The 11153-nt window shown below is 42.3% G+C and overlaps 1 protein-coding gene and 1 long non-coding RNA gene across 3 annotated transcripts; both read right to left on the minus strand.

Annotated features, from left to right (window-relative positions):
* Nucleotides 1-1818: 1818 nt before the first annotated feature.
* On the minus strand, nucleotides 1819-5659 carry ZC3H10 (zinc finger CCCH-type containing 10). 2 transcript variants are annotated; one of them, XM_083351213.1, is made up of 2 exons: nucleotides 5632-5659; nucleotides 1819-4389 (listed from the first exon to the last, which is right to left on the minus strand). In XM_083351213.1, exon 2 carries the CDS (start codon nucleotides 4353-4355, stop codon nucleotides 3168-3170), a length of 1188 nt encoding a protein of 395 aa, XP_083207339.1. In that variant the 5' UTR covers nucleotides 4356-4389; nucleotides 5632-5659; the 3' UTR covers nucleotides 1819-3167. The 2 variants fall into 2 exon arrangements, with proteins under 2 accessions (XP_083207339.1, XP_083207340.1); XM_083351214.1 differs by lacking the exon at nucleotides 5632-5659 and adding an exon at nucleotides 5116-5619.
* A 1742-nt stretch (nucleotides 5660-7401) lies between these two features.
* Nucleotides 7402-9930, minus strand: LOC310633893. Its single transcript, XR_014491110.1, has 3 exons — nucleotides 9774-9930; nucleotides 8972-8994; nucleotides 7402-7717 (listed from the first exon to the last, which is right to left on the minus strand). It is a non-coding gene; the product is annotated as an uncharacterized lncRNA (long non-coding RNA).
* Between the last annotated feature and the right edge of the window lie 1223 nt (nucleotides 9931-11153).

Below are 11153 nucleotides of genomic sequence, written 5' to 3' on the forward strand. Positions count from 1 at the left end.
GCTCCCACTGCTACATCACTTGCATCTGCCTGTATTACAAAAGGTTTGTCCGGGTCTGGGTGTTTAAGTACTGGTTCAGCGGGAAAAAGTCTCTTAAGCCTTTCAAATGCTGCTTGACATTCCATTGTCCATTTTAGAGGCTGGCTGGGTTTCACGGGGGACCCCCCCTTCGTTCTCAGCAGGTTTGTGAGGCATAGCCCCTGACCTACGCTTATTCTGCCAGGACCTGAAGACTTGGCTCTTTGAGCTCTCTGACCCAGGCTGAGAATTTTAACTGGGGTTTTATTTTCAGGGATAATTTAATCTTTTAATTCTCTTTTAACTTTGTATTTTATATTGATATGATTTTAAAATGCCCTGTAAACCGCCCTGAGTCCTTCGGGAAAGGGCGGTATATAAATCTAATAAAATCTAAATCTAAATCTAAATAGCTATTTGCCCAAATGAAGGGATGAATTGCCAGTAGAAATTTGCAAATCCCAGGAAGCTTTGTAATTGCTTTCATGTGCGGGGGGGGGGGGGTGTGTTGCCCTGACTTTCTCAGGGTCCATTTTTATGCCCTCCAGGGATATGCGATATCCCAGATAGTCAATTCTTTCTTGGTGGAATTCGCACTTCGATAAGTTTTGATCGTAAGCTGATGACTATCTGTAAGGGGACTTCCACACATCTCTCACCTGCTTGGCTGATCCAGGTCCTCTGAGGCTGGGGAAGAAGAAAAATAAGGGGAAGGGCAGAAAGTTTTCTTGGGATTTATGATTGGTTTTGTGTTCTAGAGATTCTAATGATTGGTCACGCTTCCCCATCAATTTTAGTTTAAAGCCCTCCTGATGAGTTGGGCCAGTCTTTTTCCCAAGTACATTTTTCGCTGTATTGATGAGGCACAGCCCATCCCTTGCCAAGAGTCCTTCGCGTAGGAAATGCAGTTCATGATCCAGGAAACCAAAGTTTTCTTGGCGACACCAACCCTTTAGCCAGTGGTTTATTTCTAGAGTTATTTTTTCCCTCAGTGGGGTTTGGCCTTTCGTTGGGAGTATTGATGAGAACCCTAATTGTGCTCCTAGCTCCTTAACTTCATTGCCTAGTTGCTTATACTCTCTCAATATACTCAGGTTCTTTGTTGTGTCCTTCGTCCCAATGTGGAGGAGGAGGAGGAGGGGATAGTAATCTGTGGGCCTAATTATTTTGGTTAGGTTCTCAGCCACATCTTTGATTTTTGCTTCAGGGAGACAACGTACCTCCCTGGATTTTATGTCCGGTCTGCAGATGGATGGTTCTGTTCCTTTGAGGGATAGAATCTCCTATTACCAACACTCACCTTCCTTTTTTTGGTGTGTGCGCACTCTGAGGTGCTTTTCTGTTTATCTCAGGTTTGTTTGTGATTTTTTTAGGGATGGTTTTCTTTGCTAGATGTCCGCATGTTTTCTTTAAGGGGGAGGTTGTGGGTCTGCATATTTCCATCAAGGGGGAGAAATCGCTCAGTTTTAATGGGGCTGCTTCTGGTTGGGTTAGATTGGGCAAGAGGAGTTTGCTAGATGTACGCTGCTGCTTTCTTTGATTATTGTGTTTCCTTCTATTTCTATGTGTGACATACCTCCATTTGTCTTCCTCCAAGGGTTTATCAGTAGGATCAAATCCAAATTTGCTCTTTACTTGGTTCAGGTTGGGTATAGCTTGAGTAGGATGGAGTTTGGCTAGAGTTGCCTCTAAGTCCCTTACTTTTTCCTCTAGTAGTTCACCTAGTTTACATTTAATGCAGGTATAATTTGGGTGTTCCTTGGGCATAAGCACAGACATGGGACATGTATTGCGTACCACAACAGCATCAGTCACGTATATAGCATATGTGAGGTCTGTACATTTGTTTTAATAGCTGGAAAACATTTACACTGTTAAACTGTAGAAACAGCTGGGTCATCGAACATTTTTCTCATTTCCTTTAAATCGTTTTCATACAGTTACTTCAGACTCAAGGAGGAGCTGAAGTTCACATTAAAAAAAAACACCAAAAAAGAACAATACCCTCCCACCTCCCAGAAAATAAAACCAAAAACTCACACTGAGGGAAGGTATCCATTTAAAAAAAAAAGGTGGTGCCCTGTAAAACAAAACAAAAAAGTTAAGTGACATACAGCAGGAAAGGTTCTACCACAAAGTCCTTGGATGTGAGGGGGAATTCAGACACTAAATGCAGCCAGAAAGCAATACAGACAAGTGGAGGAAACGAGTGAGCTGCTCTGAGTTTGTCTTACTTCAACTAGAAACTCAGCTGTTCGGCATCAAGTGATCCTGTCACTAAGCCCTGGACTCTTTGAAAGCCTCAACAGCCACATAAAGATGCCATCTATGTGGATGTTGTGTATCCATGAGGGGTGTGGATTCACACACGTGTACAAACACACGCAATTGCCTCCACTACACAAACGGTCAAGCTATCATTGCTGTGTCTGTGCTTTGAACCTGTTCTTTCCAGAACTAAGAGCTAATCTACCCCAAAGGAAGGGACTGTTTTGTTTGCTACAATTCTTTCCAGTTCATCGTCTTTTAAATCAGTACAATTTAAATCAGTATCTTCCAAGCGCCTGGATCCCTGCCTTTCCACACCAAGAAAAGAGAGTGCAAGAATTCAGGCTGGCTCAGTCTGCTGCGCTGCTATTGTATTAAGTCTCTGCCCTTTCGTCGGACTGAGCTAAGGAAAGTTGTCCTCCACTCTGTGAACAAGTACAGTACCAGGGAAGGAACTGTTATTTTCTCTCTGCTCAGCCACACAACAGACTCTGTAATCCACAGGCTGGAAAATTTGCTCAGTCCTTATACTCAAAAGCGCAGTTGGAGGACTTACAAGGGGAACAGACAAACAGCAAAACAGAAACAAGATACAGAGAAAACCCATCTGAGACCTCTGTACTTTCCGAATGCTTTTTGTTCCTTGTTTTTCTGTTATGCTGGGCTGTTTTCATTGTGAAGGGACAGCCCATACGCCTCCTTCAGGCAAAAGGCCAGCCCAAGTTTATAGTCCTTCCCTGTGAGCTTTCCAGAGGCTTCAAGATCCTCCTCTGAGGTCAATATCGTTCTCTTTGCCTTATCTTTCGACAGGATTTGTGCCCATCCTCGACTTAGGAACAGCACGGCGTAGACTGAACGATGGCACTTCCGCTGAACGTGGGCTAGTGAGGCATGGCTGTTATTCTCATACTCTGGGATGCTATGGGGTAGGTCACCATGGGAGTAGTGGCATGGCTCATGGTAATTGCCCCCAGAGGCTGAGCCATCGACACAGCCACTGGCGCTACTGATACAGCTACGGGGGCCATGGATACAGGGGGAGCCATCCCCTGGGCAATGGTCTGAGCCAGAGCTGCCGACAGTGGGGTGATTTCGGGGTTCATAGGAGGAGCTGCGTTGCTCGGGGGTGCTGCCTGCGCTCCAGCGGGAGCTACCAAATCCTGCTGGGAGACAGGACGTGGCTGCAGGGCTTGGCTGCTCAGAGTCGTGTGAGTTTGGGCAATGCTGTGGTTATAGTTGGTCACAGTGCCCACGGTCGGGGCCAAAGTCTGCTCGGTGGCTGTAGCAGTGGAGCTGAGGGTCATCACTTTGGCTTGGTTGCGAAATTGGGCGTTCTGTTCCAAGAGGACCTCATTGGTGGCCAGGAGGTTGTTGACCTGCTTTTTGAGGTCCTCTACTCGCTTGCGGAGCATGATGTTTTCTTCTTCCAGAAGACGATATTCCACCGTGCGTGGACTAGTGAAGTTGTATTCATAAGTTTCAAAGTGGAGCCCATCCACTCGTCGCCTTTTGAGCACAGGGTCATGGTCATCATAGCATCGGTCTGAGTCATACATTGGGTCATAGGGGTCATAGCGACGCACAGGGGTAGTGATACCCTGTTCACGGGTAGCCAAGCCCCGGGCATCGTATTCATAATCCCGCTGCAGGTGCTGGAATTTGCATTTGGCCCCACGCTGGCAATCGCCCTTAAGAAAATCTCGGCAGATGGGAACCTCTTCCTTGCTGTTGGGGAGGTCAGCTGGGGACAGGCCAAGCCCGGCTGCCACTTTCTGGCGGAGGCGCGGGGGAAGCTCCCCAGTCTTTTTGTAACAGTCTTCGTCCTCTTTGGTGCCATGGATGAAGCGGCAATTGATGCGGACACACTCCTTGTTCTGAAAGTCGTGGCAGAAGATGAACTCGTTCTTGCTGACCCCCAAGTTGGTCACCTCATTGATGTCAGGGTGGCGGAAACGACAACGTTTGCCCCGCTTGCAGACGTTGCGCAGGAAATCTCGGCAGATGTCGTCAGAGTTGGCACTTGCCTCATCGCTACCACTGCCATTATAGGTGTTGTCACGGTCAGGCATCCTCTTGTCACGGCTGCGTCCTTAAATCAAGCAACTGTGCAGGAGACCAAGTAAGAAACGAAAGAGAAAAGAGCCTATTAACATCTCATATTTGTATGTATTTATTTACTTGTAGTTAGATTCATACATTGCATTAACCCACCTTTTAAAAATGTTGCATAAACAGTTGACTGGGTGGTTGCAATATTTGTACCCTACAGTTTACAAACCAACTCTGACTGGGTTAACACAACATGCTAAGCCAAATTCAAATTGTGTTATGGATTAATATAAATCTATTTTTTCACCTGTCGGTAATTGCCTTGACTGGTACCTTTATTTTACAGCATTTAATTAAATTACAGGACCTCAATACCACTGTTTTAATATTTTTTCCTAATCTGCCAAAGGGAAGGGGATGGATATAGAATTTTATTCTAATATTTCATACCTTCTTTTTGTTGTTTTTATAATTCTTCCTTTTTATTTTAACCCATTATATAGGTTGGCCTTGGTTAGTGTTAATTATGAATCCTACCAGTGGTCACACTATTCAAATCTACACTGTTCAACATGGTATTTCTAAGAAAAACAAGGTAATTGTTTCCAACCCAACAGAAATAGGCAATGAAAATTTTTCAATAGAAATTTAAACCCTAACCCTGTGGCTTATACAGAGGAAAGCAAGGCATCTCTGAGTCAGCTTGTCAATTATAAATATTTTTATTTAGAAAATACTGGTTTTGTAGTTTGATAGCATATACACTTGTCCCATACACACCTTGCAAGGACAAGAAGCACAAGGCCGAGTTATATAGCCCCATCCAATTATTTATGAAACGAGACAAATGCTGATGACAGGTCGACGTCTTGCACATTCTTAAAACTAGGCTGAAAACAAGGCCCTTTACTTTCAGTGGTGAAGGCAGACCTTGCTTGGTGCAGAAACACTGCGATACAGGGTTACTCTCTCGTTTACTTTTGAGCTTTCGGCTAATTAGCCAAGCCCTGTACAAGAAGATCTTGCGTACTCAAGTCCCGGAAGGAAAATCTTGAAAAATTAAACAAAAATCCCACGAGAGGGAAAGACCGAGGCAGACCTCCGTTTGCTTTGGGGAAGGGTTCAAAGACCCTACTGGGAACAGCTGGGGGTTCCTGTCAAAGGCCCCGGGAAGCAGCTCGCAGGGCGGTCCCTGAGGCTCTCAGAGGACGCGCCTTTCACTTCTAGGGAAAATGGGGGGACGCTGGAGCCCCGCGAGGGAGCTGATCCCCCACACTTCCACCACCACCCACTCACCCTCACTCCGACCTCTTCTGCTCCAAACAAAGCGCAACCCCTTCCGCTCGCAATCTCCCCTCTTGCCGCCGCCGCCGGAAGTACTCTATGCTTCGTTCTCCAGCCGGGCCGTCGACCCAAGTTCCCGGCTGTCAAGGTTACCATAGCAACCACGAGTTTCTCTTCCTCTGCTTCCGGCCCCGTCACTCGAGGGAAAATGCGATCCTCGGCGGGAAATCCAGCCTCGTCGGTCTGCGTTACCTTTTTTTCCCCGTGGCGGGAAGCCCCGACGTCAGCGGTCTTCAAACTTGGCCCTTTTATGACTTGTGGACTTCAACTCCCAGAATTCCTCAGCCAGCGTGCCTGGCTGAGGAATTCTGGGAGTTGAAGTCCACAAGTCATAAAAGGGCCAAGTTTGAAGACCCCTGCCCTACGTAGTACGGGGTGGTGGACCCCGTTCCCTACTTTCTGGCGCTCTGTTGCGGCCTTAAGAGAAAGCCGTTCTTGCTACTCTCGCTTTTTGACAGCGACCAAATCGAATGAGGGTCGACGGCGTCATTATCGCAATGATCGTGACTTTATAAATTGGGGCAAAGATGAACACCAAGTATCCTACGAGCTTTTAAAAACCCTATCTAGGGACAGTCATCGTTGTCTGTAATGGCACCATTAACTGTACTTTAGGTGCTTACTAAAACTTGCAGATCACCCCCACAAGCAAATACACCATAGGGGGTGATTTTTATTCATGAACCAATTTTTAGCAAACTAAAAAAATATATCGTTTTATTATTGGAAAGGAAGCTAGTGACTTCCAAGCACTTATACTAGTTTACAGCGGTACAAATCATTTTTTCATGCGGTGACTCTTCAGGGAAAATTTGTTACATTTCTTGAGCATTAATACATTTACAAGAAACTTGACAAATCGTGCTCTTTCCAAACCCCATGATCTTCGGTCTGAATAACGTTATGAAATGTACTATACACTGCAGGTATGCATTGATAGACTCAAAACTAATAGTTTTCTATTGAATTTTTTTTCTTCTGAAGTGGATGTTTGCAATAAACAAATTTTAGACGCATTTTGGAAATCACTAAGCTTTTAAAAGCATACCCATTCTTTCTCAAATGACAGGCTTTGAAATCATTGATACGCATAACTGTGCTATAGATCAAACTTTAAGGAAATAATCTTAGTGCAACATCCAGCAGGCATAGGTCAATTGTACTGCATTTGACTTCAGAACTGATTACTATAAAAATGTTTTTAATATACAGTGTATATATCTTTTATGATTGTAAGCCAGAGTTATCTTGTGGTAAGATGTAAAACCAATGTTATACTATAACCTATTAAGATTAATCAGGCCTCTGAAATAACATTCCAGTCAGACCACTTTTGGATATGGGGCAGATTTCACAGGTTCCAGAATAACCGAGAAGTCAGAATAGTATAAAAATACCACCCCCAATCACCCAAGGAACTTGTAGATCTGAAAATCATGACCCTTTCTTATGAAGAAATGGTGCTAAATTCTAAGCAAATGATGCATTTTTCAAAAGCATCTTTTAAAATCTGAATAACACTTCTTACTCTATAATACAATTGTCAGAACTCAAAACATCAGTTGCATTTTGTAGCATGGTTTACCAAACCGAGAAATACATCATGAAATTAGAAATAAAAAGAATTTTTCCAAAGTGAAACTGAAATCACCTAGAAACATTCGTTTCACCATAATTTCAGGATTTTTACTGGAAAAAAAAAAACATTTGAAAGAAAAAAAAAACCATGTAGAATTCCCCAAAAAAGGGGTTTTTTATTTGATACAGTTGCTACATTAAGCCACCAAGGACAAGATCAGTCCAGAATAGTAAAACTCAGGGATGCCATCCTCAAAGGATCACTGCTCCCAGGCTTGAAGATGGAATCTCCTGAAGATAGGCAAGGAGTCTTCTAGCAGCAGCAAAGAGAAGAAGGCATTATTAATCTGGAAGTCGGCTTCCCAAGCTCCACCTTTCCATGCTGTTTTGCAGCCTCAGTAGCACTGTGAGCGATGTCTACTTGGACCTTTGCCTCATCTTTCTCCTTTTGCGCTTCAGCCTAAAAGAAATAACATTATCTGAAAATCCTAAAGTAATATCACTATTTTAACAGCTCAAATAAGACTTGGGGCATTTCTGTTAAAACACAAGATGCTTGCAAAACAGAACTTTGGAGATAGCATATAGGTCCCTTCCAACTTTATTATTATTAAAAAGGTAAGCGGAAATTGAGACATAGAACTTACTCATATTTCCAGATCAATTTCTGTTGAGCAGGTTAAGACTGAACATTTCAGGTGACTAATAGAAATCCCAATATTGGAATATTTAGTTTAACAATTGCTGTTTTTCTTCTTTATGATAATAGAAACTTCCACAGCATAGAAAAAAAGCAAATTATTATAAATTTCCAGATCAACATATTCAGGTTGATGATTACTGATGCAGTTTTCTTGGTAGCATTACTGAAGTGGTTTTCTGGAAATTCTCAAGATAGTCCAGCCAATGTCAGCCAGCTGGGGCAGTCTCAGTCTTTATATTATTTCTATAAATGTCAATGAAGTAATACTAGTAGATATAAAAATTGTCTCATGGCAATTTTTATTTCTACCTGTCCTATGAAACATTTAGCACATTAAAAAACTAATCCTAAACCTTAAAAGCCTTCCACCTATACAAACATACTGATACATTAATAAACATTGCATAAAATATACTTGGGCACATTCTGCTTCTTTAGGCTATCAATTCTTAAAACTCTAGTGTTTATGAAACAAAGATGTCTATTTGCTGGCCCCTGAAATGTTCAGTCTTATGCAGAGGAAGAATCAACAGGACATATTGAAGAATAGATTCATTTAAAACAGAAGCACCTAACAAGAAACTGGATACAATAGGCACTACAGACACTAGTTTTGAAGTAAATCTTGTTTCTTGACTGCTGCTATTAGCATAGTCCCTACAATCTTAAACATTGCTTATTGTTACCAACCCAAGAACAATAGACCTGGCAATTCTAGTTATATCTCTGCTATCAATTATTTGACTTAGTAAAGTTTTCATATTTGGATGCACAATATAACAGTAAGAATCTTTGCTTCAAGGTTGCAATCCCAGGTACAAAGGAATATGAATTTGAATAAAGACAGATTCATATTTCAAGTCACCTAGTTTTGAAGTTAACCATGAGCTTTGACAAACTACTTAATATTAAACAAGCCACGAGTAAAAGATGTCTTATTAGAGATTAAAAGTTAAGAGCATCTAATAGTCTTTTAGAGCAAATAGAATGAAGTAAAATGTATGCTCATACCTGCGCATTCGCTTCTTTCGCCACTAAAGATGGTGGGAGGGGAAAAAAAAATCACATTAGAATTTCTGATTGCACCAATGATACAAAACGAATAAACTCAGTTACATATTTAAAACTTTATTTCCTAAAATTTCACCAACGTGTAAATCAATCAATAATTGTAGAAATGAACAAAAAAAGCTGCAAAAGTTTTTCAGCATGAAAATGAAGTCTGCATTTAAATCAACATGGTGTGTGCATAGAATATTACCCAATACCATGTACGCATTTGGGTACGATATCTACAAAACATCTTCAGCACCGCATGCTTTTGAAGAGCAAGAATTACTTATACACAATAGCCGTTCCGAAGTTAGTGCTCATCAATTAATGCATACTTGGTTCATCAGAAGTTGAGGCCCACAGGGGTCAACGGGGCTATTATCGAAGGATAATGATGGAAAAGGATTGAAACGAAAAACCGAACATCTCCGTTTAAACGAACACTTTTCAGATGGGTTCCCATTTAGATGGCTTACAAACTCTCATGTTTTACTGTCATTTCTCCATGCTACATACGACATGCTCCCTTTTTTAATGTTTTAAAGTAATCGAGGCCTCCACCCCGAGTTCAGTATAGAGGCTCAAAAACAGCTTTATTTCGCCAGAGCCACTCCACCAGTATTTTCAGTTTTTGTTTCAAACTATCCTTCCACCACCTAGCATGAAGGCCCTGCTTACTTCTTGGCCACCCATCGAAAGGTGTGCTGAAGTATACAAACTCGAATCCAACCTATATTTTCGGGCTCGAGACACAACTTACCTTAGCTCTCATGGTGGGGCGAGGCCCCCGGGATCACTCCCTAGAAAGGGACGGCAAAGCTACAGCTGGATGGCAACGGATATACAACCGCAGCAACTTAACATCCAAGCGCCTCACACACAAAATGGCGCCGTCGGCAAACAGCAGAAAGGCCTCGGAAGGCCGTCGCCTGCTATTTATAGTTTGCTTTGTGAGAGGGCGGTGCGAAGTAAGCACGCGCCTGCCGCGTTGCAAGATGGGAAATGTAGTTCACGTCTATAAAGGCACTTGGTTTTTTCCCCCCTGCGTTTCCCGGTTACGTCGGTACTGCTTTCCACCATTTTGAATTTAAATTTTTACTCTTAAAACGTGATAGCCAAGCGTAATTAATTCTCGGGAAAACAGCTTATGATTAAAAGTGAACAAACACAGCAGAATGAACTTTCCCCCCAGTAATAAACTGCTATGTATCCAGCACGATCTGCCCCTACTTGTGTACAGAAGGTACTTCCCTGAAATACTTAAATACCTACTTAATCTTAGAAATCAATACTACCCTACGCAATAATGAAGCATGACCAAAATATTATTTTAATTTGCAACTCTTCCATTTTATAAATTATTGTAGCTAACTAAAGACAGAATTAGGATTATTTACTAAAAGCCTACTAATTCAATATTTACCAAACTACTGTCTTAGATACTCAGCTCTCTTTGAGTCCCAAGTCCCAGATAAAACTCTTGTTTTATACAGGAGAATTGCACATACTTGACAAGAGAAGATCTGGAGGTATCGAAAATGTTTTAAGCCTTGATAATGTTCCCAAAACTGGGTCTTAGCTTGGTGTTGAAGCCAATTAATTACACCAAACCCAAGGTACAGAAAAACAGACTTTGATTTTGGTACCAAAGATGAAAGTCACCCCGGCTTTGAAAGCTACCGAGGCCCTGTTTACAGTTTTACAGCAGTTTTTATAATCAAAGGTGATTTTCGTACACCCCTCTGCCTACCCAACACATTCCTTTTCCCTTCCCCTGATAATACATGCATAACATATAATATTGATTGGTTACCTGGATTGCAGCTCCCTAAAGCTTCTAGTCTCCTGTGCCAGCTATGTGGTTGTTATCGTTTCTTGTAAACGAAGTGCAGCATCCTGGCTAAGTGGTTAAAAACCTGTGAATGTGTCTGGCTTCATTGTCCCTGCATACCCCATCCCCGGCAGCCCCCCAAACATGTCAACTGTTAGCAAACATGTGTGCAAAACCTTCAGTGAGCAGAAAGAAAAAAAAAGCTGTCACAGAAAAAGTTGTGCAAGAGTTTAAGAGTAAATGTTTCTTCTCAGAATTTATCTTCCTCGCTCCCAGGTCCATCACAACCACACCTGGGTCCTATCTCCA

The sequence above is a fragment of the Vipera ursinii genome (assembly GCF_947247035.1).
Source record: "Vipera ursinii genome assembly, chromosome: 2".
Lineage (NCBI taxonomy): Eukaryota > Metazoa > Chordata > Lepidosauria > Squamata > Viperidae > Vipera > Vipera ursinii.

Excerpts from the sequence above, each read along its gene's own strand:
- ZC3H10 (XM_083351213.1), bottom strand. The coding sequence starts at position 4,355 with ATGCCTGACCGTGACAACACCTATAATGGCAGTGGTAGCGATGAGGCA.